We start from the raw sequence: 15,083 nt of genomic DNA on the forward strand, positions 1-15,083 counted from the left end.
TTTGTTGTTTTTTTACACACACACCACTTTGACCATTTTCTCGACTGATAGCCAGCTGGCCACACATGCAGTCAACAGAGAGACAGAAAACCAGGGCCTGACATCTAAGAGAAGCCAAAGTATTGGATATCCACTGGCATTTTAAAATGTCACTTACAACAGTGGAGGCTGCTGAGGGGAGGAAGGCTCATAATGGCCAGAATGGAATCAAGCATGTTTGTGTTTGATACCATTCATTGCACTCCATTCCAGCCATTTATGAGCCGTCCTCCCCTCAGCAGCCTCCACTTATGAGCATTGTTTACCTTTCACTGCATGTTGTTAGTGTTTTTAGTTAGCATTGCTAATTTAAATATTAGTTGTACTCAATTCAGCATGTTGCTGGCACTTGTATACTGTCCTGTTGAAAAGCCATTCTCTCCCCCTCAACATGACACAGGCATACTGTAACGAGCATTGTATTGGTCTATAGATAATCATCTCTCTGCTGTAGGGACATCCCTCGTGTGTGCAATGCTTTACTTGGCTACCCCAGGAAGCGAGATAAATACAAGGACATCAGAAATAATTAAATCTTATTACATGGAATTGATTTTTTTTAAAGCCTGTTTTCCTTAATTTAATAATTTCACATTACTACAGCTGTTTTGCGTTAAAATGGTATCTTTAAACAAAATGTAAAGAAGAAGTGAGAGTCAGTTAATCTGTCAATGGTTTCCAGGCACTGGTTAAGAGTAGGTAGAAGTTGCCTCCTAACAACTGATACAGGATCAGATATTGTACCATCCACCCTAATGGTAGGTGTAGGACTGCCGATTGGTTAGGAGCAACTTCTACCTCGAAACAGTTAAAGGACAATCAGAGGCGGTGAATGGAGGTAAGACAAGAGAAGCTCTTTAGATTGACAGAGGTATGGTACAGACAACTCCCCTACCTGGACAAACAGGGTACTACCCTACCATTACTACATACCGAGAAGGGAAAGGCATCCCCCACACTGATAAATGCACTATGAATTCCAGTTCCTGAGGGTAGCCTGTGGTGAACTGTCTTGTAGCACCCTCATGTGGCAGAAATGGGTATCACCATTAAAGTCAGATGGGGTTGGATAAGCACTAAGTCCCTAGCATTCAGGAGAAGAGGCTATAGGCATAAGAGAGATCTATGGTATTCATGAAGGAATACAGAGCAGGTAGGTTAAGGTATTGGCGACAGCCTAACGGTAGGCTGCCATAGTCCGATCCAGCAGTGGCGAGTTGGTTTTCCCGTGTGGGGCAGCATATCCTCCAGGTTGGGATGAATCCCTCCAAATGGTTAAGGTGGGTGATTAGGGAGTAGATAAACTGATCCTAGATCTCTGGTTAGTGGTAACTCTCACCCAGATCAGTAAAGTCCAATCGCTCACAGGTCCTGGGAGTTGACCATGGCGAAGTCTGAGTCTTTGCTGTGAATGCTGCCCTCGTCTGGGCTGGAGGAACCTGACGCTGCACCCTGGAACGGCTCCACCCTGACCGAGCTGTGGAGCTGTCTGATTGGAGGGGTCCTCTCCACCCCTCCCCCGGTGGGCGGCAGCTCTCCGTCCTGCGAGACCAGAATGTACTCATCCCAGTTCCTCCCCTCCGAGCCCACACACAGAGAGGAGGACTCTGGGGGAGAAGTCTGAAAGAGAGACAAGGGGCTTGTTCAACACTGCTGTTGACTGGCTGATCAACAAATCAAGTTCCATCATAAATAACTACTAGTATTATTTGTAGATCAGTCAGTCACAATATACCCACAATTCATCACAGATTTTGAAGCATCGGGAATGATACCAAAGTATGCAAGGGTACACCGCAAACATGAGTCTACGTATTAATACAACGTGTTCACCTGTTGCTCTGGTGGGGTTTGCTCCCGCTCTTCTTCCTCCTGTTCTCCATCACCACGCTGTGGTGCGGCCAGGTAAGGCTGGTCTTCATGGTGACTGTTGGCGTGCTGCTGCTGTGCGGCAGAGGCGTGGTCATAGTGGTCGTCAGCGATGGTGATCTCCTCGTTCTCCTCAGTCTCCAGCAGGCTCTGGTTGAAACGCAGAGCTCCCTTCAGGATGTCCTTGATCTGACAGATTCATTCATAAACACACAGAGCAATTCATGATGAACACACACAGATGTACTGAGAACACACACACACAGACAATGTACAGTACACATGCACGTACTACACACATGGTCAAAATGCTAACTCACTCAGAGGCGCTAACATGCAAACCCCCCCCCACTTATGTGGTGCTGCTGTCCAGTACCTGTTTAAGTCCAGCCAGTGACACCAACACCTCATCCTCTTTCTCCAGGTGCTCCTGTAGGATCACCTCCTGGATCCTTCCTGAGGAGACAGACATCAGATCACAAGCTAGGTTTCCATCCAACTGGTGACCGATTTGCATGCTGAATATTCTAAAATATGCATAAAAACAATGTGCATTTTCCCACCAGAAATGTTTCCATCAAATTGTTGCTATTAAATTCCCATGTACCGGATGAAAAATGCAAGTTAAATAGGTTTCCATCGCATTTTCAACTCTACTGATGGTTTTGTCACAAACTGTTGTGTTCTATAGAGAATGTGTCCACTCGTCTTGGCACATGCGCTCTAGCCAACAGCTGGCAGATACAGTGTGGGTAGGCTACCTACATGAGATTATTATGGATAAGAGCCATGTTTGTATCTGTCAAACAGCAGCGAAGCATCAATCATCATGTCACCAGAATAAGACCCTCAATATTTATTGGAAAGGAGCATCAAGCTCATCACCTTGCACTTTCATCACCCTGTGATGTTATAACGCATTTCATCTGTAGCATGCTTTCCTGAGGGTCAGTGCTATCCGGGATCCTTGGGACATCCCTACCTTAAACTCTCTTCAATGGGGGTAGGCACGTCCCATAGATCCTTTCCAGAGTCGTAGTGGGAGGACCAGATAACATATCAAAGCGTGACTCCCAAGTTCACGTCAATATTATTATTATTATTATTATTATTATTATTATTATTATAATAATAATATCAATATTTGCGCATTAAGGCGTTTCCAACGCCATTTCTTGCATAATTACTGTTACCGACAAAATGATCCCACCTCGTCTAGTTAGATCACAGTCGTAACCCTACACATCGACTTGGTACTGGTACTCCCTGTATATAGACATGCTATTTTTACTGGTTATTCACCGTTTGTCTGAATATACCCACACTAGTGTACTGCATACTATTTAGCATGCACTGTTTAGTAAAACGTATGCGGGTATTCTGAGTAGGTGGGCGGCTCGATTTTTGCATATTCAACAGACACGCGTCGCATTAACCAGCCTGATGATAGCTAATTTCCAATTCGATTACTTTCTGTAAACTCTGAATCGAATAGGAATGAGTTATAGGCCTACTCAGCCTGGTTATAGGCTGTCACATTGGCCCTATACCATTGCCCATTTATCCAGCCCATACAGTTGAAGTCAGAAGTTTACATAATTAGGTTGGTGTCATTAAAACTCGTCTTTCAACCACCCCACAAATTTCTTGTTAACAAACTACAGATTTGGCAAGTCGGTTAGGACATCTACTTTGTGCATGACAAGTAATTTTTCCAACAATTGTTTAAAGACTATCAGACTAGATTACTTAACTTATAATTCACTGTATCACAATTCCAGTTGGTCAGAAGTTACATACACTAAGTTGACTGTGCCTTTAAACAGCTTGGAAATTTCCCGAAAATGTCATGGCTTTAGAAGCTTCTGAGGCTAATTGACATCATTTGAGTCAATTAGAGGTGTACCTGTGGATATATTTCAAGGCCTACCTTCAAACTCAGTGCCTCTTTGCTTAACATCATGGGAAAATCCAAAGAAATCAGCCAAGAACGCATCATTTTTTTTGACCTCCACAAGTCTGGTTCATCCTTGGAAGCAATTTCCAAACACCTGAAGGTACCACGTTCATCTGTACAAACAATAGTACGCAAGTATAAACCCCATGGGACCACGCAGCCGTCATACCGCTCAGGAAGGAGACACATTAGGTTCAAAATAGATGGCCTCATGAGGAGGGAAAATTATGTGGATATATTGAAGAACATCAAGACATCAGTTAAAGCTTGGTCGCAAATGGGTCTTCCAAATGGACAACGACCCCAAACATACTTCCAAAGTTGTGGCAAAATGGCTTAGGGACAACAAAGTCAAGGTATTGGAGTGGCCATCACAAAGCCCTGACCCCAATCCCATAGAAAATATGTGGGCAGAACTGAAATAGCGTGTGCAAGCAAGGAGGCCTACAATCCTGACCCAGTTACACCAGCTCTGTCAGAAGGAATGGGCCGAAGTTCACCCAACATATTGTAGGAAGCTTGTGGAAGGCTACCCTAAACGTTTGACCCAAGTTAAACCATTTAAAGGCAATGCTGCCAAATACTAATTGAGTGTATGTAAACTTCTGACACACTGGGAATGTGATGAAAGAAATACAAGCTGAAATATATCACTCTACTATTATTCTGACATTTCACATTCTTAAAATAAAGTGGTGATCCTAACTGACCTAAGACTAGGATTAAATGTCAGGAATTGTGAAAAACTGAGTTGAAATGTATTTGGCTAAGGTGTAAGTAAACTTCCGACTTCAACTCTATATCCTTTTTAAAAAGGACTGAAGACAGAAACAGAATTTGGTTCCATTTCAACAGTCTATTTATTAGTGAAACCAAAGTGCTGTAACATATCTGAATTAAAACCAAATAGCCTAGTACACACACTAAAACCTTTCAAATCAAAAGGCACAGGAAAACGTGGACCGTCAGCTGCATTGTGAATTCAGAACTGCTGGACAGCAACATACTAAACTAAAGGAGTGATCATTGGGAATGAGTCCTCGGTGCCAACACATTCAGAAATCAAAACGGTTTAGCATTTAGTTTAAAAGCTCTGATTGCCAAGAGAACAATAAACAATTTAATGAGAAAACAGAAAAAGACCTGCAACATCATTTTTAGGAGAACAAAAACTGTAGACTTTTGTTGTCTGGCTACTTAAAGAGAACTGTGGCTCGCCAGCAGCCCAGCTCTTCCAATGCATTGTGGAAAAGTCTACATTGAATTCTACTAGAAGAGCTGAAAGTAGAACATCTTGGTTTTTAAACCATACTAGACTTTCAAAAATGCACATACTATAAAACATATTTTACCATACTGAAAATGCGTCCTGCGCGATTGCGTAGTTTCCTGCTATTCATTGATTAGCACACGCCCATGTCTAACTGATCAGCTGATGATTTCAGTAGCACACTCCCATGTCTAACTGATCAGCTGTTGATTTCAGTAGCACACCCCCATGTCTAACTCATCAGCTGTTGATTTCAGTAGCACACCCCCATGTCTAACTGATCAGCTGTTGATTTCAGTAGCACACCCCCATGTCTAACTGATCAGCTGTTGATTTCAGTAGCACACCCCCATGTCTAACTGATCAGTTGTTGATTTCAGTAGCACACCCCCATGTCTAACTCATCAGCTGTTGATTTCTGTAGTACACCCCCATGTCTAACTGATCAGCTGTTGATTTCAGTAGCACACCCCCATGTCTAACTGATCAGCTGTTGATTTCAGTAGCACACCCCCATGTCTAACTGATCAGCTGTTGATTTCAGTAGCACACCCCCATGTCTAACTGATCAGCTGTTGATTTCCGTAGCACACCCCCATGTCTAACTCATCAGCTGTTGATTTCAGTAGCACACCCCCATGTCTAACTCATCAGCTGTTGATTTCAGTAGCACACCCCCATGTCTAACTGATCAGCTGTTGATTTCCGTAGCACACCCCCATGTCTAACTCATCAGCTGTTGATTTCAGTAGCACACCCCCATGTCTAACTGATCAGTTGTTGATTTCAGTAGCACACCCCCATGTCTAACTCATCAGCTGTTGATTTCAGTAGCACACCCCCATGTCTAACTGATCAGCTGTTGATTTCCGTAGCACACCCCCATGTCTAACTGATCAGCTGTTGATTTCAGTAGCACACCCCCATGTCTAACTCATCAGCTGTTGATTTCAGTAGCATATCTAACTGTTGTCAAAGCTGAAATGAGTATGACATCCGGTCATTTAAAGTTTACTTGATTTTTTTCGCATACTCAAACAGCCTACTATTTAGGACTCAAGTATGGGTATTCAGACACTGTTTCTTTATTCCTCGTGTCACTATTTCTATTTAATTTGTCATTTTATCTTTCACTTTCACGTGTGTTGATACTGGATTTGCAATCTATCCACTGATGCGTCAGGGTTGTTAAACTCAATGTGCATGTTAATATATGTATATGTAGGGAAACTTACCAATGTGTGTGTTCATCATCTTGGCACAGTACTTGCTCATGGCCTCTAGGTCATTGATCTGACCCTGCAGGAAGGACACCTGGGCCTCCAACTCCTCCTCCTGACAACACAGAGGGAACAACTTAGTGTGAGTGAGAGAGCGTGAGAGAGAGTGAGAAATATGAGCTAGGAAAGAGACCTGCAGAGAAAGATGGAGAAAAAGAGAGATACTCACGGCCTCTTTCTTGCCCATGGTCTTGCTGTGGGAGCGAGTGATGTTGAAGAAGGAGTCCTTCTTGGTGGCTGAGAGGGGTGGGGACAAGGTGCTGATGTCACTTCCCCTGGAGACGGGAAGGGGCGGGGACGCTGTGGTGTGACCCTGTCCCCCAGAGAGACTTTCTATGCTGGGGGAGGAGCTAACTGTCCTGGAGGTTTGGCCTGAAAAAGAGAGAAACGATGAACACAAAGACAAACAGATGAGGGCTGTGAGTAGCAGAGAGAGAACCGATGAACCAGTGCTGTTGTCACAAACCTTGATCCTGTTCTTACCTCCTCAATGTTCAAATCTCCTCAACATATGAGTGTGTGATGACTGTATTCAGGTTCAACCTACTTACTGCAGCGAAGGAGAATGTTTTGAGTCAGAGCCAGTCTCTCTTGACTAGTGGTTTAACATGCATCCAAGAAGGCACTATACTATTCAACTCTGGACTACCACACTTCTGCTGGCTTTCATCTTTCAGTGATTGGTTAAGACCAGTGTGAATGTGGACCTTATGAAAGTTCAATGCCATTGACTGATGGATTCTTTGGTGATAAAATAACCAGGAGGAAAATACTTTACAAAGCCAACAGTGCTGTGATGCTCAGAGATCAGGGTTTAAACAAACGGTTGAAAGGGGATGCAAAAACACGGCAACACACACATATGCACACAAGCGGTTGCTATGGTAGCAGTTACCTTGTGTGTCAGAAAATGTGGGTGGAGAGACTCCGCCTGAAACTACATCTAACATACAGGAGGGTGAGTCTATCACTCGAGCACACCACAGGAGGTTGGTGGCACCTTAACTGGGGAGGACAGGCTCGTGGTAATGACTGGCTCTAACCAGAATAGAAAGAGGATGTCTGTACTAATGTACTTGTCCTCCTGCTCAGTTGTGCACTGGTGCCTCCCACTCTTTCTATTCTGGTTAGAAACAGTTTGCGCTCTTCTGTGAAGGGAGTAGTACACAGCGTTGTACGAGCTCTTCAGTTTCTTGGCAATTTCTTGCATAGAATAGCCTTCATTTCTCAGAACAAGAATAGACTGATGAGTTTCAGAAGAAAGGTCTTTGTTTCTGGACATTTTGAGCCTGTAATTGAACCCACAAATGCTGATGCTAGTCTAAAGAAGGACAGTTTTATTGCTTCTTTAAAATCAGCACATGTTTTCAGCTGTGCTAACAATTGCAAAAGGGTTTTCTAATGATCAATTAGCCTTTTAAAATCGATTAGCTAACACAACGTGCCATTGGAACACAGGAGTGGTGGTTGCTGAAAATGGGACTCTGTACACCTATGTAGATATTCCATAATAAATCAGCCGTTTCCAGCTACAATAGTCATTTAGAACATTAACAATGTCTACACTGTATTTCTGATCAATTTGATGTTATTTTAAAAGGAGAAAAATGTTTTGCTTTTCTTTCAAAAACAAGGACATTTCTAAGTGCAACGACCTTAAGCACACGGGTAAGACAATTCAGGAGTGGCTTCGGGGCAATCTCTGAATGTCCTTGAGTGACCCAGCCAGAGCCCGGACTTGAACCCGATTGAACATCTCTGGAGAGACCTGAAAACAGCTGTGCAGCAACGCTCCCCATCCAACCTGACTGAGCTTGAGAGGATCTGCAGAGAAGAATGAGAGAAACTCCCCAAATACAGGTTTGCCAAGCTTGTAGCATCAGACCAAAGAAAACTCAAGGTTGTAATCGCTGCCAAAGGTGCTTCAACAAAGTACTGAGTAAAGGGTCTGAATTCTTACGTAAATGTAATTTCAGTTTTATACAATTTTTAAAAATGTCTTTACCCGTTTTTACTTTGTCATTATGGGGTATTGTGTGTCGATTGAGGGGGGAAATGATTTAATACATTTTAGAATAAGGCTGTAACGTAACAACATTTTGAAAAAGTCTGAAAAAAAGGGGCATGCACACCCACCGACCCACACACACACTTCATAGTTGATTATTGCTATATGGTGATGGGGGTGATGGGGCCATGCATGCTTTTCAACCTCCCACACCCGCCCGTCCGATTAGCATCACTCCTCTGGACGGTTCTGACTTAGGTATTTGTAGTTGTCCACATATTCTAGGTGTCTGGTTAGACTGTAAACTCTCCTTCCAGACTCATATTAAACATCTCCAATCCAAAATTAAATATAGAATCTGCTTCCAATTTCGCAACAAAGCCTCCTTCACTCATGCTGCCAAACATACCGTTGTAAAACTGACTATCCTACTGATCCTCAACTTCGGCGATGTCATTTACAAAATAGCTTCCAATACTCAACTCAGCAAATACTCAACTCAGCAAACTGGATGCAGTCTATCACAGTGCCATTTTCCGTTTTGTCACCAAAGCCCCTTATACTACCCACCATTGCGACCTGTATGCTCTAGTGGGCTGGCCCTCGCTACATATTTGTCGCCAGACCCACTGGCTCCAGGTCATCTATAAGTCTATGCTAGGTAAAGCTCCGCCTTATCTTAGCTCACTGGTCACAATAACAACACACACCCGTAGCACGCGCTCCAGCAGGTATATCTCACTGGTCATCCCCAAAGCCAACACCTCCTTTGGCCGCCTTTCCTTCCAGTTCTCTGTTGCCAGTGACTGGAACAAATTGCAAAAATCGCTGAAGCTGGAGACTTATAATTCCCTCACTAACTTTAAACATCAGCTATCCGATCAGCTAACCGATCGCTGCAGCTGTACATAGCTCACCCAATCTACCTACCTCATCCCCATATTGTTTTTATTTGACTTTTCTGCTCTTTTGCACACCAGTATTTCTACTTGCACATCATCTGCTATTTATCACTCCATTGTTAATTTACTAAGCTGTAATTACTTCGCTACTATGGCCTATTTATTGCCTTACCGCCTCACGCCATTGGCACACACTGTATATAGACTTTCCCCCCCTATTGTGTTATTGACTGCACGCTTGTTTATTCCATGTGTAACTGTGTTGTTTGTGTCGCACTGCTTTGCTTTATCTTGACCAGGTCGCAGTTGTAAATGAGAACTTGTTCTCAACTAGTTTACTTAGTTAAATAAAGGTGAAAAAAAATACAAAAATCTTTTCTAAGATTCTGTATGGATGGATGTGTGGACATCAATGTCCTAGTATACCTGTTAGATTATGTGTGTATGTGTTCCCAACCCTCACCTTGGCTCAGGTAGACTGGCATGCTCTCAGACTTCAGTAGGCGCTGGTGCTGGGAGTGTGTCTGCAGGGGGGCATGGCCAGAGAACAGGGGCTCGGCCTGGGGGCGGGGGGCTGCAGTGAGGGGGGAGGGGGCAGAACGAATCTCGCTGTTGATTGGAGAGATAACACTGGCAACACCCCCTGATATGGCTGGGGCGATGAGCTTCCTCCCAAAGCTGAGCAGGCTGCTGGAGACTTTGTTGATGTTGAGAGGAGCCGTCTTGGCACTGGCACAGAGGGGTTGGGAGAGAGAGAGAAAAAAAAGAAAGAGTTAGTTTAGGAAGATATTGTGAAACAACAAAGTGTGTGTGTGTGTGTGTGTGTGTGTGTGTGTGTGGTTACAATCATTGTCCCTCATGCTCGTGCGTGTGTGCAAGCAAGCTTACCGGGTGCTGTTGACCAGGTCTGCCCCTCTGGTCTTGTAATAGTCCAGATTCTGTTGGAACTGGTAGTTGGCCGGCCGAGGATTGTTCTAAAGGAAAAGGTGTTGACAGTGAATACAGCTCAGCTTAAATAGTGATAAAATAGAGACGCTGTGAAAAATAGTGTGTGTGTGGTCTCACATGGTCCCAGATCTCCATGTGGTTGAGCCAACTACTCTGAATAACATCGCCATGCCACACTACGAACTAGAGGTCTTAATGGGTCCGGGTGGACCTGATATTACCCGGACCAGGTTCTGAAATTCTAACTTGTCATCTGGGTCAGGTCCTGTTGGATTGTTGTCAGGTCTCTGGCCTATGTAACTACAGCTGATAGACCCGAGTGGACCCGACCACAGCGCTGCATAACCCAAATATGCATAACCAGCATATTTATTTTACTCTAATAAGGTTACTTTATTAACTACTAGAAGGCCTAGCCAATACACACTGAGTCAAAAAACATTAAGAAAACCTTCCTATTATTGTGTACTCAGAACAGACTCAATTCTTTAGGGCAGGGACTCTAAAAGGTGTCGAAAGCGTTCCACAGGCATGCTGGCCCATGTTGACTACAATGCTTCCCACAGTTGTGTCAAGTTGGCTGGATGTCATTTGGGCAGTGAAGGGACATAAGTCAGGACAGCTCACAACAAACCAGAACACTGTCAGGGCAGCGACCCTGCCGTCTCCAACACACACCTTCAGGGTGGACAAACAACCAAGGTGAGGTGTGTGTTGCTCATGTCTCTCAGAAATGTGTGTGAGCTCTTACCTTGGGGTCTCGGAGGAACAAAGCCTTGTGTAGTAGGGTGTGGATGTCTCCTATAGGTGGGTAGTGCATTAGAAGGCCCAGACAGGTCTGGAAGTTACTCGCTATCACTGAGCCAGACAGGGGAACAACACAAACAGTTAGCAGGGCTCAATGACTGACTGACTAACTGATTGACAGCTGATTGATGGGCAGTGAGGGAGGTCCTTACAGGCATCTCTGATGTAGAGCAGCATGGCTACGAAGACATAGTCCACCAGGTCTAGAGTGATGCTGTCAGCGAACAGGGCATCCCACACCACCAACAGGTCCTGCAGGGGGAACTCACGGCCAAAAAGCAGGCGCACCCAGCGACTAGAGATATACACAGATACACACACAATAAAGATGCGTACACACACACACACACTAAACAGACGCACCCACTGACTAGAGATAGACGAATACACACACACTAAACAGACGCACCCACTGACTAGAGATAGACGAATACACACACAAACAGACGCACCCACTGACTAGAGATAGACGAATACACACACGCTAAACAGACGCACCCACTGACTAGAGATAGACGAATACACACACAAACAGACGCACCCACTGACTAGAGATAGACGAATACACACACGCTAAACAGACGCACCCACTGACTAGAGATAGATGGATACACACACGCTAAACAGACGCGCACACACACACACACACACACACACACATTATACAGACGGACACACACCGACTAGATAGACTGATACACACTGAACAGATGCACACCCACGCAGTAAACAGATGAGTGGGAGCAAACACACTAAACAGACGGACACATTATACAGAAGCACTCACCGACTAGAGATAGACGGACACACCCACCCACCATCCATACAGACGGACACACACCCACCCCATCCACACAGACGGACACACCCACCCCATCCATACAGACGGACACACACCCACCCCATCCATACAGACGGACACACCCCCACCCCATCCATACAGACGGACACACCCCATCCATACAGACGGACACACACCATCCATACAGACGGACACACACCATCCATACAGACGGACACACACCATCCATACAGACGGACACACACCATCCATACAGACGGACACACACACTCCATACAGACGGACACACACACTCCATACAGACGGACACACACACTCCATACAGACGGACACACACACTCCATACAGACGGACACACACACTCCATACAGACGGACACACACACTCCATACAGACGGACACACACACTCCATACAGACGGACACACACACTCCATACAGACGGACACACACACTCCATACAGACGGACACACACACTCCATACAGACGGACACACACACTCCATACAGACGGACACACACACTCCATACAGACGGACACACACACTCCATACAGACGGACACACACACTCCATACAGACGGACACACACACTCCATACAGACGGACACACACACTCCATACAGACGGACACACACACTCCATACAGACGGACACACACACTCCATACAGACGGACACACACACTCCATACAGACGGACACACACACTCCATACAGACGGACACACACACTCCATACAGACGGACACACACACTCCATACAGACGGACACACACACTCCATACAGACGGACACACACACTCCATACAGACGGACACACACACTCCATACAGACGGACACACACACTCCATACAGACGGACACACACACTCCATACAGACGGACACACACAGCACTGACGAGAGATACAGACTGAACAGAACAGACGTGTGCGCACACACACACACCGACTAGAGATAGACGAATACACACCACACACAATAAAGACACGCACATGCACTTAGACCCAGACACACAAACACAGGTGGCGATACTCACATGCCGTATATCTGTGGGGCGATCTCCAGGCGGTTGACGTGCATGTGTAGCTCCACATCGTGCTTTTTCACCAGCTGGTCCTGGATGCGGTTCACTTTGGTTACTATGGCAACGGACGGCCCCAAGTCTTGCGGCCGGGCGAACGGCATGCTGGTTAGCATTTCCTCCTTTCCCTGAGGAGAACGTCACCACGAGGTTTAGACGGCGTCATCACAGCATTGGAATAACATGAAACATGAACATAACATACAATGCTGGAATACGTTAGAATTAGCAACGTCATCAAAAGTGTTCGGTTTAAAAACAATCCTAATGAATGGATAAAGATACTCCAAACTTTTTGAATTGGTTTTAAATCCATTAGGTATAAAACATTTTACTGACACGGACAAATAATGAATAAGAGTTCAGGAATTTGTGGGAATTTAAGTATTACATTTGTCAAATTTACCCTACCCGTCTACCCTACCTGCACCGTCTAGGTCTGGTCTACCTGCACCGTCTAGGTCTGGTCTACCTGCACCGTCTAGGTCTGGTCTACCGGCACCGTCTAGGTCTGGTCTACCGGCACCGTCTAGGTCTGGTCTACCGGCACCGTCTAGGTCTGGTCTACCGGCACCGTCTAGGGCCGGTCTACCGGCACCGTCTAGGGCCTACCGGCACCGTCTAGGCCTACCTGCACCGTCTAGGCCTACCTGCACCGTCTAGGCCTACCTGCACTCACCTGCTCTGTCTAGGCCTACCTGCACTGTCTAGGCCTACCTGCACTCACCTGCTCTGTCTAGGTCTACCTGCACTCACCTGCTCTGTCTAGGCCTACCTGCACTGTCTAGGTCTACCTGCTCTGTCTAGGTCTACCTGCACTCACCTGCTCTGTCTAGGCCTACCTGCACTGTCTAGGCCTACCTGCACTGTCTATGCCTACCTGCACTGTCTAGGTCTACCTGCACTGTCTAGGCCTACCTGCACTCACCTGTTCTGTCTAGGTCTACCTGCACCCACCTGCTCCGTCTAGGCCTACCTGCACCGTCTAGGCCTACCTGCACTCACCTGCTCCGTCTAGGTCTACCTGCACTCACCTGCTCCGTCTAGGCCTACCTGCACTCACCTGCTCCGTCTAGGCCTACCTGCACTCACCTGCTCCGTCTAGGCCTACCTGCACTCACCTGCTCCGTCTAGGCCTACCCGCTCCGTCTAGGCCTACCTGCACTGTCTATGCCTACCCGCTCCGTCTACCCGCTCCGTCTAGGTCTACCTGCACTCACCTGCTCCGTCTAGGCCTACCTGCACTCACCTGCTCCGTCTAGGTCTACCTGCACTCACCTGCTCCGTCTAGGCCTACCTGCACTCACCTGCTCCGTCTAGGCCTACCTGCACTCACCTGCTCCGTCTAGGCCTACCCGCTCCGTCTAGGCCTACCTGCACTCACCTGCTCCGTCTAGGCCTACCCGCTCCGTCTAGGCCTACCTGCACTGTCTATGCCTACCCGCTCCGTCTACCCGCTCCGTCTACCCGCTCCGTCTAGGCCTACCTGCACTGTCTATGCCTACCCGCTCCGTCTACCCGCTCCGTCTACCCGCTCCGTCTACCCGCTCCGTCTAGGCCTACCTGCACTGTCTATGTCTACCCGCTCCGTCTACCCGCTCCGTCTACCCGCTCCGTCTACCCGCTCCGTCTGCCCGCTCCGTCTACCCGCTCCGTCTACCCGCTCAGTCTACCCCCACCTTCACTCATCTGCGGCGTCTAAACTGCTTCACCACTGAAGTTGGAAACTTATATCTCCCGCACTAACTTTAAGCATCAGCTGTCAGAGCAGCTTACCAATCGCTCATTTAAGCCATTGGCGGAGTGTTTCTGACAGGTCTTTACAAAAATAGCTGGTGAGAGTTACTACTAAAGAGTATTACCAGGAGTACTACTACTGACCCTTCTGACTTCCCTCTGGAAGCTGGAGAACCAGGGTTCTGCTGTCTCCATCAGCTGGGAAAACATGGCACTGCACAACAAAGACACACAGAGGAGAATGTCTCATGTTAGAAGTCTCTCTGACTTGTCCATATTATTGCCATCACCTAGGACAGGGATGGGCAACTTTGATGGGGGTAGGGGCCACAAAAAAACAGAACTGATCATGAGGCCCCCCCGCGGACAAAACATTTTAGCTG

General features: G+C 46.4%; 1 protein-coding gene across 11 annotated transcripts in view; it reads right to left on the reverse strand.

The window, feature by feature from the left end:
• Nucleotides 1-588: 588 nt before the first annotated feature.
• Nucleotides 589-15,083, reverse strand: part of LOC110489385 (TBC1 domain family member 5) — a 40,927-nt gene continuing 26,432 nt past the window's right edge. For 10 of the 11 annotated variants that reach the window (XM_036971600.2, XM_036971601.2, XM_036971604.2 and 7 more), the window contains 11 exons: nucleotides 14,845-14,914; nucleotides 12,919-13,091; nucleotides 11,233-11,375; nucleotides 11,025-11,131; nucleotides 10,214-10,299; nucleotides 9,789-10,054; nucleotides 6,585-6,787; nucleotides 6,371-6,470; nucleotides 2,285-2,364; nucleotides 1,873-2,097; nucleotides 589-1,659 (listed from right to left, as the gene is read on the reverse strand). In XM_036971600.2, coding sequence (XP_036827495.2) covers nucleotides 1,402-1,659; nucleotides 1,873-2,097; nucleotides 2,285-2,364; nucleotides 6,371-6,470; nucleotides 6,585-6,787; nucleotides 9,789-10,054; nucleotides 10,214-10,299; nucleotides 11,025-11,131; nucleotides 11,233-11,375; nucleotides 12,919-13,091; nucleotides 14,845-14,914 — 1,711 coding nt within the window. In that variant the 3' untranslated portion in view covers nucleotides 589-1,401. Of the gene's footprint in view, nucleotides 1,660-1,872; nucleotides 2,098-2,284; nucleotides 2,365-6,366; nucleotides 6,471-6,584; nucleotides 6,788-9,788; nucleotides 10,055-10,213; nucleotides 10,300-11,024; nucleotides 11,132-11,232; nucleotides 11,376-12,918; nucleotides 13,092-14,844; nucleotides 14,915-15,083 lie in introns of all 11 variants that reach the window. The other variant, XM_090228492.1, reaches the window with a different exon arrangement.

Source organism: Oncorhynchus mykiss, chromosome 30 (genome assembly GCF_057628025.1).
Source record: "Oncorhynchus mykiss isolate SJ-2025 chromosome 30, ASM5762802v1, whole genome shotgun sequence".
NCBI classification, from domain to species: domain Eukaryota; kingdom Metazoa; phylum Chordata; class Actinopteri; order Salmoniformes; family Salmonidae; genus Oncorhynchus; species Oncorhynchus mykiss.